This window comes from Oncorhynchus keta, chromosome 32, assembly GCF_023373465.1.
Source record: "Oncorhynchus keta strain PuntledgeMale-10-30-2019 chromosome 32, Oket_V2, whole genome shotgun sequence".
Lineage (NCBI taxonomy): Eukaryota > Metazoa > Chordata > Actinopteri > Salmoniformes > Salmonidae > Oncorhynchus > Oncorhynchus keta.
This window is the reverse complement of record NC_068452.1, coordinates 14,222,936-14,241,004: the sequence shown is the minus strand read 5'-3', so window position 1 is coordinate 14,241,004 and position 18,069 is coordinate 14,222,936. Positions and strand designations below refer to the sequence as shown.

At 40.8% G+C, this 18,069-nt stretch overlaps 1 protein-coding gene across 6 annotated transcripts in view; it reads right to left on the bottom strand.

Moving 5' to 3' along the window:
• Positions 1-18,069, bottom strand: part of LOC118365068 (sodium/calcium exchanger 1-like) — a 53,837-nt gene that overhangs the window by 10,344 nt on the left and 25,424 nt on the right. The window contains exons 3-8 of one of the 6 annotated variants that reach the window (XM_035746978.2): positions 7,549-7,655; positions 5,117-5,137; positions 4,690-4,707; positions 4,540-4,554; positions 1,572-1,640; positions 696-823 (exon numbers count right to left, since the gene is read on the bottom strand). In XM_035746978.2, the coding sequence (XP_035602871.1) occupies positions 696-823; positions 1,572-1,640; positions 4,540-4,554; positions 4,690-4,707; positions 5,117-5,137; positions 7,549-7,655 (358 nt within the window). Of the gene's footprint in view, positions 1-695; positions 824-1,571; positions 1,641-4,539; positions 4,555-4,689; positions 4,708-5,116; positions 5,138-6,603; positions 6,705-7,548; positions 7,656-18,069 lie in introns of all 6 variants that reach the window. The other 5 variants (XM_035746979.2, XM_052490666.1, XM_035746981.2 and 2 more) reach the window with 5 other exon arrangements.

Below are 18,069 nucleotides of genomic sequence, written 5' to 3'. Positions count from 1 at the left end.
CAAAGCAGTTTGATTTATCAGGCCAGACTGGGAACTAAACCATATCTCAACCCCTATATCAACCTCAAACATACCCCAACGTCTACCCCTAAAACTACCCCAAACTGCAAAGACATTTTTAATGCTCAAATCCCGAAATGTTCATCCTAATCACTGTCTCTTTCATGTGGAATATGGAACTTACAGTATCAGTATAGCTGGCTACCTTTTGGATTGACCGATGGCCATGTCAGTGAAAGTTGGAGTTTGGATGAAATTAAACATTGAAAGGACTCCAGCTGGGCCGACTTAATTACATGGGAGATACCACTTAAGACATCGGAGGTACGACTTAAGTAATGGGAGATACAATCTCAAGTGCGGCTGGTTGTCTTACTCCTTTTCCAAGTGGTGGAATGAGTGGTTTTATAGTGCACTATTTGTTTTAGGGTCCTATCAAAGCTGTGACTTACTATTATTAAAGGTACAATTTGCAGGTTTGTGCGCGACCCGAAATATTTCAGATATAAATGAGAGTTAATGATTTGTCACTCTCATTGAAAGCAAGTCAGGGAAGTGGTAGACCTGTTCTTTGTGCGGTATGCTATGCTTCCCCTCTGTACGTTGTTGCTTATTTTTATTTTCAGCTTTGTACTTCAGCTTCAAAGAGCTGAAAATACAATATTTTGGGTTATTCAAAATATATTTTCTTGTACCTTGAACTCATACGACTCCTCGATGACGACTTCCAGTTTGACGTGCTCCCCCAGGGTGGGCCGGCCCATCTCAGCGATGCGGCGTTCCTCCTCCTCCTTCTTAGAGAGAGCTTCCTCGTCCCCTTCCTCTGAGGGAGAGAGGGGGAGAAAGATAGAGAGAGAGAGAGGGAGAAAGGGAGTGAACACATTTGGGTGGTTAGTGGCCATGACAAGGACAGCACCCATAAAAGGCCATGCATGTATGTCTGTGAGTGGTCAATTTAGCTGTTGACTGCTCAACATCTGCTCTTGAAAACATTTACACTTTTCCAAATATTGTGCTCAGCTGTGCCTTGGATATTTTATTTTCACATAATCCTTTCTTGCACAGCTCCAGCTACTGTGTTGGATGCATAACCTGGCCAGTGCATAACAGTTCAGCTTGGTTCAGTTTAGCGAGGCTCATAAGTGTGAAAATGTCACTTGAGTCCAGGTTTCTGTTGCAAGTGTACCTTCTTGTGCTCTGTTTATGCTAATTGATGTACGATAAAGTGAGGACTAAAAAAAGTGTAGTAGGAGAGGCACAAAGGTGTGTGAAAGAGGCACATTTTCAATAGCTGCATGATACTGACTGTTAGCTTTGCAGTGACAATCTAGCCATTTGACTGGCCCAAAGCTAGTCACCAAAGCAGAAGCACTGACGTACTGAGCTGATAAGAGAAAGGGAGTTCATTCAAAAAGAGTGACACTGGAAATGAAAAAGCAGACTGTTAATTCACAGAGATTTCCAGCCGGAGGCAGTATTGAGACATCCGTGATAAAGAAACTCATGAGTCACATGAGCGAGATGATAGAGAAGTGAGGGGAAGATGGAGAGGACAAAGGGAGGATGTATACCTGCAAGGCTGATAATGGTGGCAGGGACAGGGTTATCCCTACCCTGCACTTTCCGGTAGACGTCCCTGCCTGAGGGATAAGTTCACAGTTCAAAGTTCATTGCACAAAGAGCCCCCATTAGATTTAAAAAAAAACTGTTTCCCAAGGTTTCCGGATAAGTCAAAAAACACTATCCAATATATGTCACTATATTGTGGTGGACGAACACAGGTTTCATTTGAAAGGTTGTTGAGATTCTTTGATCCCACTGTAAACATTACTTTGTTGAGTACATTCATTTGAGTACATTTGCTTTGAGACTTTTGTTAAAGTTGCAGCAGGAATCATGTTTTTAAAGTTATCCGGGGGAAACCAGTGACTGTGTTTGATTGAAAATATTATTTTTCATATAGCATTTGGATCACAAACACACCTGATTCACCTAATCCCAGCCCAGACTGAAGAGCTGAATGAAGTGTGTAGCCTAAGTGCTATCAAGTGTGTTAGTGCTGGGCTGGAACAAAAGCCTGCACACCCAGTACCTCTTTTGAACCGGAGTGATCACTGATATAGCACATACAGCAATCACCAGGCATGTTAGGTGAAATGGCTATCCAACTGGTCACACCTTATACAACAAGAACACATTCATAAACCATTTATGAATCATTTGTAATACCTGAATTACAAATAAAAGTGTGTCAAGTGTGTAAGCTTTATGAGTGTCTATTTCCTGTAAAATAGGGGGAATTCAACTTAAGTTCCTTGGGACATGAAATGATCTGAATCAGAATTTAACTAGTTTCGTTTCATTACGTTGTTATATTTACCTTGTCAGTAATTAGCCTTCTGTATATAATTGAGTAAGTACAAAGTGTTGGTGGAAATTGCATTCCCAAGAGACTTGATTGAACCCTGATGAATAGTGTGACCTGGCCATTAACGGTCCACTACCCAACCGCTAAAGGACCACAGAGTGTGCTCAGTGATACCAGTGAGTATCTGATCACGGGCGTGGTGCATATAAGCCAAAGTGGACAGAGGGCAAAAGCTGTCTCTTTGAAGGTCAATCTAGGCTTTGAATCATTCCATGAACCCCGGTGGCATGCAAATGACACGTGTCTCGATGCGTACATGCCAGTGGAGGCTGCTGATGGGAGGAAAGCTCATAATACTGGCTGGAATGAAGTCAATGGCCAGGGTTACTGTCCAAAATTGTAATCAATAAAGTAACTTTTGGATTACCCAAACACGGTAACGTAATCTGATTACATGCAGTTACTTTTAGATTACTTTCCCCTTAAGAGTCATTAGAAGAAGACAAAAATGTATGTTACCAATTGAATGACATTTATTGCAGGATAAATCAATGTTAAAGTTTACGTAGCTGGCCATATATGGATGCTAAATTTTACTTTATGGGTTGGTTATGTAGGCTTCTTCTAACCCATCGCTTTTTACTACATATAATAATATGACTCTCTTATATCTTTACATTAATATATATAATTTATAAGTCCAAAAATGGATGTACCAACTACAGATCAGAAGTGTGTGAGTTTGAGCATGTGTCCATTAGGCCTATGGATGTTTTTTTATCAGCATGATTTAGATTGAGCAATAAAATCCCCACTTTTATTCCATAGGCTGGGATCTGCCCTATGCAGCTATTGCAAGAGTGCATTTTTCACTGGCTGTCCAATGGTTTAAAAAACAATGATTGATAAGCACTATGAACTTGTTGAATTCAACCATTATTGGGTTCAAATACATATTTAGATTTGTGAACAGCCATCCACAGCAAACACAATCTGTAAGGCAAATAGCTAAATGAGAGAGCAGCAGAGTGATTCACATCAATACGCTATGTCGATATTAATAATAAGTTATTTCCGGATCGCCGTAGACTACACCACTGCTGTCATCCTTTCCTCAGAGCGTTTATTAAAGTTGGATAATCTTCGGATGCCGACAGCAGTCGCACCATTGGAAGATAGCTTGGACTGTAGCCTACAAAAGCTTGTTTGTGCTCTTTTCCTGCGATCCATCAAACACATTTGATGTGTCATCATAGTGGTCAGGCTGGGTCTGGTGGAACAAATTTAAATGTACACCTTTTTCAATGCTGATTTGAATGTCATTGAGAAATCAAAGAAGTGTTAAAGATTTTTTTCGCAAACATCCTTTCTGAATTCAAAAGTAATCCTCGAAGTAATCATCTAGTTTTTCAAAAGTATCTGTAATCTGATTACAGTATTTTTTTCTGCTAATGTACCGGATTACAGTTACCAGTTGTTTTTGTAATCCCTTACATGTAACAGATTACATGTAATCTGTTACTCCCCAGCCCTGTCAATGGCATGGTATCAAACACATCAAAGATGTGGTTTCCATGCGGTTAATACCACTTCATTGACTCCATTCCAGCCATTATTATGAGCCCCCTCAGCAGCGTTCACTGGTACACGCCTACAGAAACACACAGTGTGGTCACACGCAGTGAGGTCATTCATCCTCTTTCACACTCTTTCGCACAAGTGTGACTCATTCAGTGATAGGATAAGCCTACATGTTGAATGCCTGGAAGTGCAAACCAAAAAAACGACATTTCTAGTATTCATCAAAGAAAAGACTATAGTAGTACTACAGTAGTACACAGTAGAATATATTCATTCAAGTGTACACAGTGCTGTCTTTGGAGTATATTTGATTTGAAAATATGCCATGCTCAAATCAACTAAAGTCTATCAAAGCTTTCTCAATATAATCTATCTATTAAATTGGTTTATTAGAAATGTCTATGTCTAAATAGACATAGTTACAAAGATAGTCTAAACAATGAAAGAGTAGCCTGGAAGGCTTGTGCCATTAGTAATGGGGAGTAGAACGCATGATTCTCAACAAGGTGACACATTTGTTACTTGAATTTAACTTGCTTTAAATTTCAACGATTTAAAGCAATTCATTACAACACTGAATTGTTTCTTACCATAAAGCCTTTTGTCTATTAAAATTAATAAAAATCACCCATTAATTAATTAATTAATTAATTAATTAATTAATCAATCAATCAATCAATCAATCAATCAATATATATCCAAATCATATCATTTTTGTTTGCAATAGCAATATTCCATACCTGTCTTCACGAATCCACCTAAAACCATAGAAAATAAAGAAAATAAATCAAACATGCCTTTTGGTTGCGAGTGGGTATTAGTTTATATGAAGTATCTTAATAGTATTATTCATTAATGACAAATTTTGATCAGCAAATAATAATTCAACTCTAGTAAAACAAAAATACTGTATAAGCCTACTCACTCTTTAATAAGAACAATTACACGTTTTCTTGCAACTGAGAACATAATTTAGGAAATTAATTCACCCTTCTGTAGAAGGTTACCATGTACACGGACTGCCAGTGTATCCACTTTTGACACTTCACTACAATAGTAACAGACAATGAATGGCATTTGAAGTAATAGGTGACTACAGAAGCGAGGGGAAACAAAGAGTGTGACAGCACACCAGAGCAGACTAACGAGAAAACGTAGACTGCTTACCAATTTCTTGAAGCAACACAGCTGATAGGATGGAAACAGATGAGATAAGAGACAGTTGAGCAGAGAGAAACGAGACATGAGAAACAAGAGAAATGGAAACAAGTAACAAGGGAAACAAGAGGAATGAATATACACAAGCCGGCGGCAAAAAGTTATAGTCATCAGGCAAGTTATTTATAATATATAGATTTCGTGGTTAGGTTGTGGTTCACTACAGACTAGACATGTCTAACAAGTTTTTGAAATTGAAATCAGACTTTTAGGACTCGAAATGTTATACATTAAATGGCAATGAAACACTTGGGCCAATCAAATCTCAGAGGTACTATATATTCGGCACAATTTAAATTCACAATATCTGTGAGAATTTAAACATGTTACATATTCGGAAATAAAAACAAGGTATCAGTGTGGGTTTCATAATGGTATTTGTTACCCGCTAAATGAATGAAAGTTTAAACGATGAGAAATTATGCCTAAACGCACATTGAATAAGTCAAGACAGAGTATTGTCAAAATGATGCGCTAGCATTATCCTGCAGCGTACTGTTTTGGGCCCAGTTTCCTGAGATGGAACTGAAGTCTCATAAGAGCGTTTTAACGATGCACCGTCCCTAATGTCCGAAAATGTAACATTACAAAGGTTTTGGGAAGCAGGGCCTTAGGCTCTAGCATAGCTTAATTTGGAGTTATACATACAAAATATGAAATGGCACCACAATAAACATGTACAGCAATCACTTCTCTGTGATGGCAAAGTTTGCATGATAAATTAACCACCGCATCACAGCATTTTTATTTGAGTTATTTCCGTACATTGAGAGTGGTGATTCAGTATATTTATTGGTACCTTATATAGAGGTTAATATTGTATTATGTAATTCTAAAAATATATCTAATGGCATTTCTTCCAAAATCCTACAGTAAGGAGTTAATCAAAGTCCAACATGCATACTGAAAAACTTATGTTTTGAGTATTGTGAGTGTGTGTTCCAAGCAGCACCCCAAACATAAACAGTGGAACACAGTTAGTACCAAGGGGTGTGGTTGTAAAAGGGTAAACTTGGACCATTTGCTTGGCTGAAGACCACAAGAGCTCAAGGGCTAGAAAAGCACCTTCTTGAGCATACTACCACTACCAGTCAACATTCCACCTTTGTTTATCCACCAAAAAGCTATTATCGCTCTGCACGCCTCATAGGATGGGACTCCTTAACAGGACGGAAATAAACTTCACTGACTCTGCTCCAATCCTGTTCCTGTTCCAAATCCTGTTCACTGAACAGCGGCGTTGACCAGGGGCAGTAGAAATACAAGAAACCAGAGGAGAGGGTAGGTAGCCTTGCAACAGTGGAGAAAATACGAGAGGGAGCAGAAGAGGGTAAGAAAAAGAACAGGAAAGATGGCAGTAAGAAGGAGTGGGAGGAAGAAGAGGAGGAGGTCAGAAGCTTGAGCCCATCTTCTACTCTTTTCAGTTACTCTCACACCTGTCAATCGCCTTTTCCAATGGGGCTCCTGCAGCTCTATGTAGAATCTGGCCTGTCTTTCATATTCGTCGTGGTCAAGTATTCTAACCGCTATGGTTTTCCTGCAAGGGGACACAAGACAAGGTATAAAACAAAAAGGGAAAGGTGAAAGACGAGGGCGAGGAAGTGGGGGAAGGATAGATTGTGCACGTTTCACAAACACACACACACACAGCAAAACGGATTTGGACTGGTTTCGATATCCACCTATCCACTGAGCCATCCATGGATGTACAGATGGAACAGTTTGTCGGGGTTCGGGGGTAGGGGGGGAAGTCGAGCTCTGTTGCACACTCGTACCACCTCATGGTGCATACATGGAGGGACAGTTGGAACTCTGTTTGGAAGCCTCTATGATCTCAGTTTGAGTTTAAAGATGAAAGCTTTTCATTGATTTTCACCTCTAAACATAATATCACTATTGTTAAGTCTGTGCATTTGATATCGTTATGTCCTGGTATTTACTTCTCATAACATTGATATTGTTTTGTGTAGGTGCTGAGGTCAATAAATGGTCACAAGTGCTCTGTAGTCTAGGTCTGACTAAATTTGTTTTAGGCTCAATGCTGGTCCTGGAGGACCACGGGATTCATAATCAAGAAATCTACACCTGACCATTATACAAATGTGGTTGAAAGGTAACAATGAAAAAATACCAAAAAAGTGAATCCAGTGGGTAGGAAAACCTGTCTATTACAGTGTTCCTCTTGGACCAGGATTGTGAAAATTCTCCATGGAGGATGTAAATGTGGCCTTTATCCATGTATACCCAATACAGTAGGTCTGAGCGAACGCAAAGTAATAGTGGATGGATCCAGTAGGGGACGCCATACATGGTGAATGGAATGGGGGCGGGGTTAAAGGGGTACAGGGTTGGGACCAAAGCCTGGGAAGGGAACGCCCCACCTTTCCTCTCACTCATCTCCAGCAGCTGAGGCTCTCCCATCTCAAGGAAGAAGTTCTTGTTTTTCTCATACTCCTCGTCATCGATTATATTGATCTGTATAGATTTGCTGAAAGAGAGAAAGAGAGAAAGAAAGAAAGAAAGAACACAAGGTTGCAGATAGAAAAGCGTATGGAGAGCGCGAACATGAGGGAAGAAGAACGACGAGCCATGCATTGTCAAACGACACATTGGCGACAGCACAAAAACAAATGTGAAGATGTGTTGTAGAGTGACATCAAGCGATTCCGGTAGGGGGAGACAATAAATCACAAACAATGAAATCTATGTCTTTTATACAAAAATGTACTGGAAAAATGAAAACACCCCCATATATCGCCTCATCAAAATACTACATTTAAGTTCTGAATTAAAGTAATTTGAGACAAATGAGGGACACAACAATTCACAACAAGACTGAAATATTTTCAAGTGTGACTATGCAGTGCTGCATTGTACTGTTAGTGTTCTTATAGGCCACAGGCCCCACTGTATGTACAGACAGACATGGTGGACATGTTTTCCCTCCAATATATATTACCTCATTTTTTATTCTCAACAACAGGCCAAATGTAAGTTGAGCTTGGCTTGGCTCAGTAATGTGAAAAGGCCTAGAGAGTCTATCAGTCTATTTTATAGTCTTATACTGTGGCTCAGGCCCATGTTTGAGAATGACCAGGATCCTCTCAACAGCGATGCTACCCAAATATGGAGACTAAAACAACTCTCTGAGACAAAAGCAGAGCACCCATGGATTGAAGATGCACTCCTGCATAATGTTTATAAACTAAACCATGGGTAAATGATTTCCTGATCCAAGATATGTTTGTACTGTATATCCAACTCATGACAATGACCATAGGAGTTGGCAAGACAGCACAAACAGATCTGGGACCAGACCAAACCAGGGGTAAGGTGAGAGGGAGATGATAGGCTTGTCGCTCTAACAGCTAGCCAAATATGTCTGAACATGTCTCCAAACACCACACTACTAATATACTTGGACAAAAGATGCAAGTAATGACAAAAACTATGTAGGCAGCTTTTAATCTCTCTTAACATTGTCAATTTATAAGTTATTAGTTGTCTGATTGCTACTGCTAAATAATGCAGAAACTAGCTGCTGTGGCAGATGGCCATTTGCTGTTGGATGTGAAATAAAAGAAAATAATCACAACAGACTGTGATCATTTTAGGGATGAACTATTCACAAAATCCACGATTTGTTGACAATTGATCATCCTAAAAAAAATAAACAGCCAATCCATGTGACAAACTAATTCAAAATGTAACCTTGTGGATGATTGATGAACGATCTTTCAAGTCTGCTGTGTTTGCCATATTTCTCCCGTGACAAGATGGACCATTTCAATCTGGCAGATAACTGCATCTAATAACAGAACATTTCGGTGGTCTGACATGTATTTCCCCCATTAAAGGTAGGCTAAACACTGATTGCAAGTCCTAATAGAAATAGCATAAACACAAATCAAATCAAACTTAATTTGTCACATGCGCCGAATACAAAAACTGTAGATCTTACCATGAAATGCTTACTTACAAGCCCTTAATCAACAGTGCAGTATTTATCAAATACACCAAAGTAAAAAATAATAAAAAGTAACACAATAACACAACAATAATGAGGCTATATGCAGGGAGTACCGGTACCGAGTCAGTGTGCGTGGGTACAGGTCAGTTGAGGTAATTTGTACATGTAGGTAGGGGTGACGTGACTATGCATAGATAATAAACAACGAGTAGCAGCAGTGTACAATACAAATGGAGGGTGGTGTGAAAGTAAATAGTCCGGTGATGTCACGCCCTGACCTTAGTTACCTTTGTTTTCTTTATTATTTTGGTTAGGTCAGGGTGTGACGAGGGTGGTATGTGTATTTTTTTCCTGTCTAGGGTTTTTTGTAATTCTATGGGGTTTTGGTATGTCTAGGTATATGTAGGTCTATGGTGGCCTGAATTGGTTCCCAATCAGAGACAGCTGTTTATTGTTGTCTCTGATTGGGGATCTTATTTAGGTTGACATTTTCCATTTTGGATTTGTGGGTTATTGTCTATGTGTAGTTTCCTGTCAGTACTTGTGTCACATAGCGTCACGTTGTTTTGTATAGTTTGTTCAGTGTTTAGTCTTCATTAAAAGAAGAATGTATTCTTATCACGCTGTGCCTTGGTCTCATCATTACGACGAACGTGATAGGTGGCCATTTTATTAATTGTCCAGCAGTCTTATGGCTTGGGGGTAGAGGCTGTTAAGGAGCCTTTTGGTCCTAGACTTGGCGCTCCGGTAGCAGAGAAAACAGTCTATGACTCGGGTGACTGGAGTCCTGACAATTTTATGGGCTTTCTTCTGACACCGCCTATTATATAGGTCCTGGATGGCAGGATGCTTGGCCCCAGAAATGTACTGTAGTGAATTGCGGTCAGATGCCGAGCAGTTGCCATAGCAGCCATAGCATATCAGGATGCTCTCGATGGTGCAGTTGTAGAACCTTATTGAGGATCTGGGGACTCATGACAAATCTTTTCAGTCTCCTGAGGGGGAAAAGGTTTTTTCGTTCCCTCTTCATGGCTGTCTTGGTGTGTTTGGACAATGATAATATGTTGGTGATATGGACACCAAGGAACTTGGGTATCTGGGAGGATGCTGTTGATGTGAGCCATGACCAGCCTTTCAAAGCACTGCATGGCTACCGACGTGAGTGCTATGGGGTGGTAATAATTTAGCCAGGTTACCGTCACTTCCTTGGGCACAGGGACTATGGTGGGCTGCAGGTATTAGGCTGTAGGTATTACAGATTCAGTCAGGGAGAGGTTGAAAATGTCAGTGAAGGCACTTGCCCGTTGGTCTGCGCATGCAGGTAATCCATCTGGCCCCGTGGCTTTGTGAATGTTGACCTGTTTAAAGGTATTGCCCACATCGGCTGCCGAGAGCGTTTTCACACAGTCATCCAGAACAGCTGGTGCTCTCGTGCATGCTTGTTGCTTGCCTCGAAGTGAGCACAAAAGGCATTTAACTCATCTGGTAGTCTTGCGTCACTCGGCCGTTCGTGTTTGTCTTTCCATTTGGAGTCCATAATAGTTTTCAAGCCCTGCCACATCCAACAAGTGTCCGAGCCAGTGTAGTAGGATTCAATCTTAATCCTGTGCTGAGGCTTTGCTTGTTTGCTGGTTCGCCTGAAGGCATTGCAGGATTTCTTATAAGCATCCGGATTAGTGTCCCGCTCCTTGAAAGCGGCAGCTCTCGCCTTTAGCTCGATGCGGATGTTGCCTGTAATCCATGGCTTCTGGTTGGGATATGTACGTACGGTCACTGTGGGGATGACGTCATCGATGCACTTATTGATGAAGCCAATGACTGAGGTGGTTAACTACTCAATGCCATTGGATGAATCCCAGAACATATTCCAGTCTGTGCTAGCAAAACAGTCCTGTAGCGTAGCATCCGCGTAATCTGACCAGTTCCGTATTGAGCGAGTCACTGGTACTTCCTGCTTTAGTTTTTGACTGTAAGCAGGAATCAGGAGGATATAATTATGGTCAGATTTGCCAAATGGAGGGCAGGAGAGAGCTTTGTGTGCATCTCTGTGTGTGGAGTAAAGGTGGTCTAGAGTTTTTTTCCCCTCTGGTTGCACATGTGACATGCTGGTAAAAATGTGGTAAATCTGATTTAAGTTTGCATGCATTAAAGTCCCCGGCCACTAGAAGGGCCACTTCTGTATGAGAAATTTCTTGTTTGCTTATTGCCTTGCAGAGTTGGTTGAGTGCGGTCTTAGTGCCAGCATTGGACTGTGGTGGTAAATAGACATCTACGAATAATATAGATGAGAAATCTCTTGGTAGATAGTGTGGTCTACAGCTTATCATAAGGTACAATACTGTACCTCAGGCGAGCAATACCTCGAGACTTCTTTAATATTAGACATCGCTCACCAGCTGTTATTGACAAAAAGACACACACCTCCACCCCTCGTCTTACCAGACCTAGCTTCTTCCATGTTCTGCCGGTGCATGGAAAATCCAGCAGGCTCTATATTATCCGTGTTGTTGTTCAGCCACGACTCGGTGAAACATACGATTTTACAGTTTTTAATGTCTTGTTGGTAGGATAATAGGTCATCAATTTTATTTTCCAGTGATTGCATGTCGATGGATGGCAGTGGGAGTTTACTCGCTCGCCTACAGATTCTCAGAAGGCAGCCCGACCTGTGCCCTCTTTTCCTCCGTCTTTTCTTCACGCAAATTACAGGGATTTGGGCCTTTTCCCGGGAAAGCAGTATGTCCTTCTCATCGAACTCGTTAAAGGAAAAAGCTTCTTCCAGTTCGTGTTGAGTAATCACTGTTCTGGTGTCCAGAAGTTATTTCCGGTCATAAGAGACGGTAGCAGCAACATTATGTACAAAATATGTATTAAAAAAACAAGTTACAAACAATGCAAAAAAACAGACAAAATAGCAATTGGTTAGGAGCATGTAACACGTCAACCATTCTCTTCGGCCCAATCTTATTACAAATGTCAACATTGGTGCGATTTCAATTGCTTACACATATTCAGAGACTGGGGGATAAACAGGGTCATTAATTGGAGTGGAATTACACTGTCTCTTGATAAAACAGTGCTGCTTTGTAGCAATTGGAAATGTCAAAACCTTTTGGAAGGGAAAATTGCCATAGAAAATAAACACGTGCTGTATATTCAACCTAGTCTCAGAGCATTTCGTATTATTCTGTATGTCAATCGGAGACACTCCTATTTAGTATGATATCTTATGGTAAGTATTAATTTCTGGATGTCCATCACCCATTTCGTTTGATAAGTTAAGAATTACAATTCGTATTATATGTTACAAATTTGCTAAATGTACAACATGTTATGAATTTGTTACAAAATCTAGCTAGGTGACTAACGTTAGCTAGGCTAGGGGTTAAGGTTAGGGTTTAGTTTAGGTTTAGATTAGCTAACATGCTAAGTAGTTGCAAAGTAGCTACAGTTGTCCATAATGAGATTTGATCTCACAACCTTTGGGTTGCTAGATGTTTGTGTTATAAGCCAACCCATAATTTAACATTTTTAGTAGATGCTCTTATCCAGAGCGACTTACAGTAGTGAGTGCATACTTTTTAATACTTTATTTTGTACTGGTCCCCCGTGGGACTCAAACACACCACCCTGGCGTTGGTAGTGCATGGCACTTGCAACTGAGCTACACGGGACTACCATCCACCCTGACCAACCACCATAGTAAGTAAACATCTGTCGTACATAACCATACAAAACGTAACATATCATAGTAATTTGAGTATCTCGGATATACATTTACTATGTTACGTCTACTCAAGGAGATCAGGCTGGTATACGTGGGTTCCACAGTGATTTGTGGGTATATTCTCAAAGGCATATTGGAGGTATGAGGTTTTTGCTCTTACATTGTTCCTAACATTACATGGTTTTTGGGTTAGAGGCTACGAGTCAACTGGAAGCTAATCTTACACAGTGTGAATACAGTATGGGTGAATTGTCAGTAATAATGTAATATGTTACCTTTATTTAACTAGGCAAGACAGTTAAAAACAAATTCTTATTTGACCTACCTCGGCCAAACCCTAACCCGGACGACACTGGGCCAATTGTGCGCCGCCCTATGGGACTCCCAATCACGCCCTGTTGTGATACAGCCTGAAAACAAACCAGAGTCTGTAGTGACGCCTCTAGCACTGAGATGCAGTGCCTTATTAGACCACTGCGCCACGCAGGAGTCCGAACACTTTGATTACTTTTTCAAAGCTTCATTAGGTGGAGGCTAGAGAGGGATTGACAAACCACAAACTAGTTCAAACTTATTGGAACCTCCAAACTGATTAGAATTAGGGCAATTATGTGGGATAGTCAACCTGAGCATGCAACACTTTAATTAATGTCTTGTTTGTCCATTCTGTGAGACATTTAATTTGTGATTTGGTGTGGAAATGTCACATCCATCACGCTGGAATTGTCCATTACTCAAAGTCAATTACTATGTGACAGGGGACCTTTTTATAGTCATTAAGGTGATGTTCATGTGATTGACTAAGATTAACATGAATTATTGATCAACGGCCTCTTGGTGCCACGTAGGTGAATGAGTCTCTGGTGAAAGGAAATAGCAAGAGTCCTGCTGGGCCCTTGGGTGACTTAACAGGGAGTCAGTCCCTTCCTCTTGTGACACCTCCTATTCACCCTCTCAGGCAGCCCTGGGTGTCATGGATTAAACCAGGGGTGTCTTCCAGGGGTGTCTTCTACGAGGTACGGCAGGCCGCATTGTTTTGGGAATTTTCTATGCTTCCTGACTGTCTAGTGAATATTAGCGACTTGGACTTTTTATATGAAGATATTGTCGGTCCATTATCATTTCACACAGTTTAGATTTGGTTCTAGTTATTTTAAAGTATATTGAGTTCGTTTCCCCCCTCAGTTTTCAATCCACCTGTGGGCAATGTTCCCTCTAAACTGCGGAAGGGAGCGCAGATCCTTCGGGATTAGCACACTGAAGAAATATGAACACGCACAGAGCAGCACGAGATTGAACTTTACTCAACTTTCTAGAGTTTTCTCCCTTAAGTTAACACTATCAAAGTTTCCCTTTACTGTGGGAATTGTGTTCGAATCAACACAATATTAGCCACTTTTAATTCAACATAATGAAACAAAATGAACTACGCAAGACTTAGAATGCAAAACTAACTACGCAAGAGATGTTGTTGTAGGCAGAAGACATTGGAGTAGGATTCTATTGCATTGAAAAGCATGACGCCATGCTCTACACATACCTGTGTGGCATAAACAATAAGAGCTGCAGTAGACCTATATGCAAATAGGTATTTTCATTTCCCACACATGGACCTGTGCCAATCACTTTGAACTGGACTGTGTTTACAGCATGAGCGGTCGTGAGTAGATGCGTTTGTTTTGAGATCAAAGCAAGAGCTGCATGTAGTCATGTGTGCAAATTTGTTCATATCCTTTGCTAGTTAGTGAGTTTTTAGCCCAGTTATAGATCATTTGTTGTCAGCAATGGGGGAAGTGCTTCCCTGCTTCCTACAAGAGCACAAAACGTGTACATTTCTGGACATCTGAAAAGAGAGTCCGGTAAAAGAGCTTTTTTGGTCTTAAAAGGGCTGTGTTGCATTTTGAAACAGGCTTGAATAAGCTAAGTAGCCAATAGGCAGAGGGAAGGATAATTTGTCTGATTCTCTGTAATAATGGTGTGGGAATAATAATGCATTTTATTTGTAAAGTGGTTTCTTGCATCAAACAAGACAACAACCTTTGCAGTCACCTCCTTGTCTGAAGGACAAGTGGATAAACAGGTTAATGTCAAGCCCAGCATGTTTTTTTTTCAAAAGTCAGGGAATGTAGGCCGAAATTGAGCACCTCCCCTATTGACTGCTTCTGTAGGCTGAATGATAGAACAGCTATTTCCATGTTAAAATGTTATGGATGCATTTTATCCATTGTTATTGATGGTAGACCACTCTGGTAGGCCTACATTACAATCAAATAGCCACAGTCTGAAACTGTAACTTAAAATGGGTACAGTTACACAGAATTCAAGTTTGTGTTCAGCAGACCTGAAATTTGCTCAGTGCCAAAAAAGATTTCAGGGAACATTGGACCCTCTCGCCATATGTTTGACACCCCTGGATTTAAACAAAACAACAGGACACACAGCAGATGATGTCTGTGTGATAATCTCATTGCTCATACCCGAGCCCTCAATAATAGTTTTTAAAGAAAGATTAAGAAGTTCCTTGTTTGGATTGATGGCCTATTACAATGTCATACCGTAGCAGGTATCCTGATCAAAAGAGTGTTCTATTTTTGATTGCTCCTACAGGCTTAGAGTGCCTAACAGAGAGGCTGCAAACTAATACTCTTTGGCAAATTCAGAGCGCTTCTTCTGCCACCAGGCAAAAACGGTAGACAGGGTTACTAAACCTACTTAGTGGCTCTAATCTGAAAAAGTCAACAGATAGACCCCCCTAGCGAGCCATTGTTACTCCCACAAGCATGGGAAACTGGGGATTGGACTGTCTCCACATTTCAACTGGCTTTTGAAGAGATACAGTACCCTTTTTCAGGGATGCACAACAAAGTAAAAGTTGAGGCCAACAACTCTGTTGAGCAGTCGGTTTGAAAAAGGAAGGGATATTTCTACTGTGTTGGCTCTGAGCAGGATTACATGTGCCAGCTTCCTCGCAGCTTTTCCAAAGGCAGTTTGACTGACAGACACACAGAGAGAAAGATTGACAGACAGTGGGTGAGTCATGACAGAGCGACTGAATGGCAATGACAGTAAGAGAGGGAGAGAGAGAGAGTGGACATAAAGGGGAGAAGAGAAGCGAACAACAGAGAGAGAAAAAAAGAGTGTGAGAGAGAGGACAGAGAGGAGAGAGAATGTTCCTTTGGCTTCTTAGCCCCATGTCAATCCTATCCCTATGAGCCAGCCCTCCAACTGAGTCAAATCAGCCGATGCGCTGTTTGACTCAGGGCCAAACACTAGCTGCGAGCCAGCATCTCCCCAGTGCTTCCATACTCCCACAAAATAGGCAGTGTCAACAGTCCCTGAATGTCAACACCATTGACCTTGTCAACGTCAGTTCATTGGCAATTTTAGTTTCTGTGAAACACAGCACCAGATAGTTATACCTTTTTTTTTCATGGTATCCAATTGGTAGTTACAGTCTTGTCCCATCGCTGCAACTCCCGTACGGACTCGCAAGATGTGAAGGTCGAGAGCTGTGCATCCTCCGAAACACAACCCAGCCAAGCCGCACACTGCTTTTTGACATGCCCACTTAACCCAGAAGCATCAACGTGTCAGAGAAAACACCGTAAACCTGGCGACCGTGTCAGCATGCATTGTGCCCAGTCACTAGTGCGCGATGGAACAAGAACATGCCTGCCGGCCAAACCCTCCCCTAACCCGGACGACGCTGGGCCAATTGTGCTCCATCCCATGGGTCTGTGGCAGAGCCTGGACTCGAACCAGGATCTCTAATGGCACAGCTAGCACTGCAATGCAATGCCTTAGACCACTGCGCCACTCGGGAGGTCCCCAGAAAGTTATACTTTAATGTCCGTTTTGCGAAAGACAAGCTCATAGTAGGCTTTATTGTGACGAGAATTGAATAGAAATTAATGGTTTAAAACACCCGTGGAAATCGGCCTATTTGGATAGGGCCAAATCTAAATGTTTTTAACATAAGAACTATAAAAATCATATGCATGACAATGGTAGCAACTGAAAGAAAACATTGGAGATTATGGAGAAATAGTTGGACCAAAGGTGAGGACACAAGACTGAACCCAAACATTACACTGTTCATTTTATGTGCATTTGACATTTTAATCTTAAGGATCATACCCTTTTTTTTCCATTTTTGCCTGAAATGACATTCCCAAATCTAACTACCAGTAGCTCAGGACCTGAAGCAAAGATATGCATATTATTGGTATCACTTGAAAGGAAACACTTTGAAGTTTGTGGAAATGTGAAATTAATGTTGGAGAATATAACACAATTAGATCTGGTAAAAGATAATACAAACAAAAAAACATGTGTTTTCTATTTTTTAAATGTCATCATCTTTGAAATGCAAGAGAAATGACATAATATAATATTGAAGTTCAAGCTAAATTTACAGTGTGTGTGCAAAGTTTCAGATTGTGCTGCAATTTTGTATCAAGTCTGCCCAAATGTGCCGAATTGGTCAATTTATACATTTTCAAGTACATAACTATAGAGAAAATACAAAAATGATATGGTAATTTGAGGTGGCAGGGTAGCCTAGTGGTTAACGCGTTGGACTAGGTTGCAAGTTCAAACCCCTGAGCTGACAAGGTACAAATCTGTTGTTTTGTCCCTGAACAGGCAGTTAACCCACTGTTCCTAGGCCGTCATTGAAAAAAAAAAGAAGTTTTTAACTGACTTGCCTAGTTAAATAAAGGTAAAATAAATAAAAAAAATACAACATTTAAGTTGACACACTCCTAGGAATGTCATACATAGCTTATGCACTAACTTTCACACATCTAGATGGACGGGTGGGGTTGGTGTGGAGCCATATATATATATATATATATCTCACCTTCCAGAACACATCGACTCCTCTCGATTAACAGCATTTCCCTCACTCAGACAACAACAAATGTGCAAAAGTAGCCCAATTAGTTGGAGGGATGGGGGCATTCTTGTCTGTGTGGTGCTCAATTTTATAACAGCTGTCAATCAAAACTCATACAGCGCTGTGAAGTGGAGAACCTGAGCTCTGACATCATATATTGCATATATGTTACTGTACAGTCACTGCAATCCAATTAAAGCACTTATCAATGACAAGATATTCAATTTTCAACCCACATATGAGATGACGTGCTGTGAGTGGAAAGAGCTAAACAAGTTATTCTAACTGAGTAAATCAAAGGAAATCAC